General features: G+C 38.1%; 1 protein-coding gene across 1 annotated transcript; it reads right to left on the bottom strand.

Annotated features, from left to right (window-relative positions):
• Positions 1-2,690: 2,690 nt before the first annotated feature.
• On the bottom strand, positions 2,691-4,937 carry LOC112164445 (receptor-like protein 2). Its single transcript, XM_024300637.1, has one exon. It carries the CDS (start codon positions 4,935-4,937, stop codon positions 2,691-2,693), a length of 2,247 nt encoding a protein of 748 aa, XP_024156405.1.
• Positions 4,938-6,078: the final 1,141 nt, after the last annotated feature.

The raw sequence follows: 6,078 nt of genomic DNA, 5'->3' as shown, positions 1-6,078 counted from the left end.
TAGTCTGAGGTTCATTTCACTCAACACCAAAATAACAAGCAGTTGTCTAAGTTAACACGCATTAGATTTTGGGTAAATTCAGACAACAAATTTAGGCTTATATGTGTTGTGTGACTGAGCAACAGACAACTGTTATCGACAGTTGTCTGAACGAGGTCAATCAGACATCAGGCTACTAGACAACAGCAGGTTTTTCATTCAGACAACAGTCGTTCGACAGTTGTCTGATTAACTTTGTGGTATAGTGAATCCCCAAAGTGACGCCAATCGAGGCAAAACCACATCCGAGACCTCTCAAACTCTCTGGAATACGTCCACGATCGATGTGACCAAACCACAAGTCGATCGGACGCTCGAATCCTCACGGATCGAATAAATCGATCTGTATGAAACTGTAAAAATCATAACAATTTCATACAAACTCCAAAATTTGCATATTATATAGCGAAACACTCGTATCAACGACTAGAACATATCTAATACCAAAAATAATTCTCTACATGGCCAGAAAGCCACCAGAAAGCAGCCACAGACGGTGGTGCACCGCCGCCGGCCAAAACTCAATATTTCACAAAACTCCCAACATAAAAAAGCTTCATCTAAGCATGCTTGTGAATTCTCATAACTAGCTAGAAGTCAGAAAACAAGCATAAAGGGTCGAAAACTACCTCACAAGCCGTGGACAGTAATCCAAACTGAGTTGAACCAAGTTTTACGTGAATCAATCCAAACAACCACCAAGGATCGATCAAGGAGGCTGCTCTGAGCTCCCCAAGCTCAACTTGAAGCCCCGCCGGCGTCGGAGATCGGAGAACCGATCGGGTCCGAAAACACTCAACTGCGCCACCTTGCAGCGCCGCCGTGGAGGAGAATCGGCGCTAGAGGACACCAGAGGGACGACCAGACGGAGGAGACGATCCTATCTGGAAAGTTTCATTGCCGGAGACCGCCGCAGTTCGCCGGAAAAGCCTGGTCAGGGCTGCCGGGTTCGGGTCGGGTCAGTAGCGGGCGAGGAGAGAGAACGGAGAGCTTCTGATTTTTCCGGAAATGATAAATGTGAAATGTAAATAGTAAGTTTCCGAAAATGGAAACTCCTATTTATAGAACTTTCCCAAAACTTCAAATGCTCATAACTTTCACATACGAACTCTGATTGACGCGTTCCACATGTCCACGAACTCGTATCGACGCGCTCTACAACTTTCGTGAAGGAAGTTTTCCGAGAATCCCAACGTATAAAAAGTCAAACTTCACACAACCCCCTAAACTGTGAAATTCAAATAATTATACGTACGAAAACCATTCCACTTCACAAACAACCTACGAATAAAGCATAATAAAAATTATTCATACAACTGGTCCATTATTAATTACCAAAATTACATAACAGAAATCCAGGTCATCACACTTATATACACCTATACTTCCCTAAGGGGAGTAAAACCACGAGGAGATAAACTTTTCAAAAATTTTACATTATTTGGTATACCTCATATTCATGAGAGTATGAGAGTTGACAGATCGAAAAAATAAGTTGCGAATGAGCTGTTATGAGCATATTAGTTTTATATGGTATTTAGGATTCAGGGTTGATCTAGTAGATCGAGACCTAAATGATAACAAAAATAGCTGAAATTTTGACCATAACTATTTATTCTAATCATGACAACATCCAACGGTCAAATTTGATAAAGTCTATTTCTTCCACATTGTTGCTCATGGAAGGTATACTTTTCTTTACAACTAATAAACTAGTTATACCACATTAGTAGACATATAAGAATTTTGTGCGAACCAAAAAATCAAAATTGAAAATTAATAAATTTGACATTACCCATCTATTTATAGTGTATTAGTAGGTATTGTGTAAAAAAATTAACTCAATCCGCCGTTATTTCGATATCAAATAAGTGGTCAACCTTATATACACTTATACTTCTTCACACGAAATTTTGTAGCTAATTGTTCTTTTCACACGGATATCCGTGTGAAAAGGTTTTAGTTTTTACACAGACATCTGTTACTGTTATTTATTCACATGGATTTCTGTGTTAACATGTCACACAGATATTCGTGTGATATTCATTTCACACAGAAATCTGTACCAAAAAACTTGTTGTAACGGAAATCCGTCCCTCCATAAATCACATAACATAAAAAATTAACGATTTCGAAATAAACTAATTTATAATACGTACAGAAATTAGTGTGAATTGATTTTCACACAGATATCCATGTGAAAATGTTTTATTTTTACACCGATATATGTTACTATTGTTTATGCACACGAATTTCTGTTGATATTGTTATTGTATAAATTATTGTGGGCCCAATTATACTCATTTCACACGGATTTCTGTTAGTATTTCTATTTCACACGGATTTAAGTGGCTTTTAACTACAGTAAATCCGTGTGTGTTGTTATTTTGATAGTAGTGATTACCAGTGTTACTGGTTGCAACTGTGTAGTTTGTATCGACAGTATTATCATATATGAATTCAGGACTTAATCTTGTCTTGTACGTAGACGAAGACTGCAGAAGAATTTTGAGTCTAACAACTTTGCCAACCTTATATTACATATTTAATTATTTATATTACCTGCAGCAAACAAAAACACAATATACAAATACAAAATGTGGATATAGAACAACTGGAAATGATACATATACTGCAAAAGAACTTTCAGTCTAGCTTCCATTAACCCTTCTCTTCATCTTTTTGATCCCCACAACGATCATCACATAGAGGCTATCGTATGTATTATCGAGGAATTGGAAATAAGCATATCTCCACGTCTTGATAAATATCAAAGAACCACATACTGCCCAAAATCCTACAACAAACCCAGGCACAGCAGAAACTAAAATCCATGGAACTTGATGCTCACTGTTGACATTTCTACTATTGTTGTTATCATCTCCATCAATGCCATCATTTGGAAGTGGTTGGCACTCATTTGGAAGTGGAGGACCACAAAGGTTGGGATTCCCCTCAAAGGCTGATGCACTAAAGCCTTGGAACTGAGTGCCTGTTGGTATCTGGCCTTCCAGATTATTGTATGAGATATTAAATACTGCCAAGAAATTAAGGCTTGTTAATGATGCTGGTATATTTCCAGAGAAATGATTTACGGAGAGATCTAACGTTGCCAACTGTTTGAGGTTGGATATTTGGTTTGGAATCTTGCCGGTAAAGAAATTTTTTTTAAGGGACAACACACGGAGAAATTGCAATTGGCCAATCTCAATCGGTATATTTCCAGTTATGCTATTGCTCTGTAGGATAATTGCCCCTGGAAAGTACAACAAAGAATTGTATTGTTGAGCTCTCTTGCCATCAACTGTTAAGTAGATAGGCAATTCAAGATCACTATTAGTGGACAGGTTGTTTTGAGATACCAACATTGGCAGGCTGCAAAGTTCCTTTGGAAATTCACCAGAAATGAGGTTATTGAATCCCAAGTCTACGTGAAAGAGCCTAGGAAGAGTCCCAAGCTGACTTGGAATTGGCCCTGTGAATTTATTTGAATTCAGATTCAAGACCTCTAGCTTCTTGAGTTTAGATAACCATATAGGTATTTGACCGGTGACCTCGTTGTCACTCAAATCCAAAACTCGAAGATTTTGGAATCCATCAAAATCAGCCATCATGCCAAGATCAGCTGGAACTTCCTCCTCTTCAAAACTAGCTGCTAAGGATAGGAACATGAGACTTTCGCAATGCATGAGTATCTTGATTGCCCGTGTGATATTGGTCAATCTATTAAAAGAAAGCGAGAGATAGGCCAAGGATTTCAATGATAGAATTTCAGGTTGTATTTCTCCCTCAATATCATTTGCACTGAGTCGAATTGCTTTGAGGGACTCGCATGAGTATAGGCTTGTGGGGAAGGTACCTGTGAACTGATTCTTCAACAGGTCCAGTTTACGAAGCCTGCTCAGTTTGGAGAAATTATACATGGACAAATCCCCTTCGAAGTGATTGGCTGCTAAATTTACTTCTATAAGGCTTGTGCAATTCATCAAAGCTGGGGGCAGAGGACCTTTTAGATTGTTGAAATGAAGGAGCAACAGTTTCAACTTGGAGAGCTTCCCAAAATGGAGAGGGAGCATGCCGCTGAATTGATTGAAATGGAGGTCCAGGATTGCGAGGTTTGTGAGGTTGAGAATGCCATCACCAAGGACTCCATAAAGTGAATTGAGAGGTAATGAAATTTGTTCAAGAGTAGTAACACTATACATATCTTCTGGAAGTATTCCCGAGAGGTTATTCTTCCCAGCACGAAACACCTTGAGCTTGGAACACTCCCCTATTCCGGGAGATATACTGCCGTTGAATTTATTGAAAGAAAAATCCAACACTCTGATCAATGGAGAAGAAGTGAAACAAATGGAAGTTGGTAAGAACCCTGTAAAGGAATTATTGCTGACATTGAAACTAGTCAAATTCCAAGCTTGTTGGAAGAATGAAGATGGAATGTCACCATTAAAAGAATTGCTGGACAAATCCAGCATTCGGATACTCCCGGATAGTGGAGAAATTGGTAGTTCTCCAGATAGAAGGTTATAGCTCAAATCAAGAATCTCAAGATGATTAAATGACAAGAACAATCTGGTTTGACCTGATGAACTGTAAAGTGAATTGCGAGAAAGATTGAGGTAAGTGAGATGGGTGAGATTTTTCAGAGATGACAAGGGAGAGATAGCTCCATTGCGTCTGAGGCCTTTGGAAGGTAAGCTCAAATGGGTGACCAAATCATCTTGGTTGCAAGTGATGCCTTCCCAATGACAACAATTACTAGAAGTCCAATTGAAGGAAGGAGAAGAGAGAGTGAGGGCGAAGGCCAAGAGAGAAGTGCGTTCTGTTTGGCTGCATGCATGAATATGTGTAGAGAAGAAGATTAGAATGAGAAGGAAGCTTAAGCATTGAGCCATTGGATGATTTGCTGAGTGCACTAGAATTTTGTCCTAGCGGTAGATTTAGATTAGTTGCTCACGTACAGTTTTGTGTACATGTATGTATGTGTATATATATATATATACATACATACATTGGGGCCTTGACCCAAAGCACAAAATGGCCAAACATCACCCACTTACCCCCAATAACAGATTTTTATTCCCACTAATCAATTTAAAGATAAAATAACAATTTTGCCCTTGATCTAATTAATGAACTACATATCCATTCCCCCCCCCCCCCCCCCCCCCGGACGACCGTTACCCACTCTGACCATTCCTCCGGCTCCATCGACCTGATCTTCCAACTTATTCGATTCTTCTTCTGCAACCCACTCTAATTTGATTGTTCTTTTAACTGATTAGTTTCCACTGAATTCAAATTCCGAGCCGTTGACGATCGACCTTCTTCTTCTTGCTCCATTTTTTTTTTTGGTAAAAAAATTATTAAGTAAATAAAATGTAAGTCTTTTACTAAACAATAAGATTGGTTTAGTTGGCAAGTTGCATTCCTTTCTTTTACGTTACCCCTAGCCTAGGTTCGAATCCAATTTTAGCTTTGTATTTATTTTTCTTTTCAATTTTGTTTTTGTAAATTTTTTGGCTATTTTTTTTTTATTTTCTATAAAAACATATTTGCTCACCTAAGGGACTGTAAGGGACAAATGCATCTTAACCACATATATTAAATATAAAAGCAGAAATTATAATAATTTAAAACTTTGGATTTATTTTTAGCCGTCAGATTCACTTGTTCCTCACAGTCCCTTAAAAACTGTCCCTTAGGTGAGCAAACCTTTCTATAAAAAATGTAGGCCCATTTTTATTTTTCGTGATTATTCAATCATCCATTCCTGTTGGTGCAAGTGCACGTTCGTGCACTGAATACTCTTTACTTTTTTACAAATAAAAAAAATTATGAAGACATGCAACCTCTCCCATTGAACTGATTCTAACGGTTATTCTTTTTATATGGGATCTCATTGAACTGATGCAATTGGGAAACTAATTAATCTCATGCAAGAACTGAGCACTTAACCCTAAAGCTTTCTCTTTTGTTTTCGGTCTGTTATTATGTCTAAGAATCTATCATAAACCGATATCTATAAATATTGAT

The sequence above is a fragment of the Rosa chinensis genome, chromosome 5 (assembly GCF_002994745.2).
Source record: "Rosa chinensis cultivar Old Blush chromosome 5, RchiOBHm-V2, whole genome shotgun sequence".
In the NCBI taxonomy this organism is placed as follows: domain Eukaryota; kingdom Viridiplantae; phylum Streptophyta; class Magnoliopsida; order Rosales; family Rosaceae; genus Rosa; species Rosa chinensis.
Note: the sequence above shows the minus strand (reverse complement) of the source record. Positions and strands in the feature narration are given on the sequence as shown.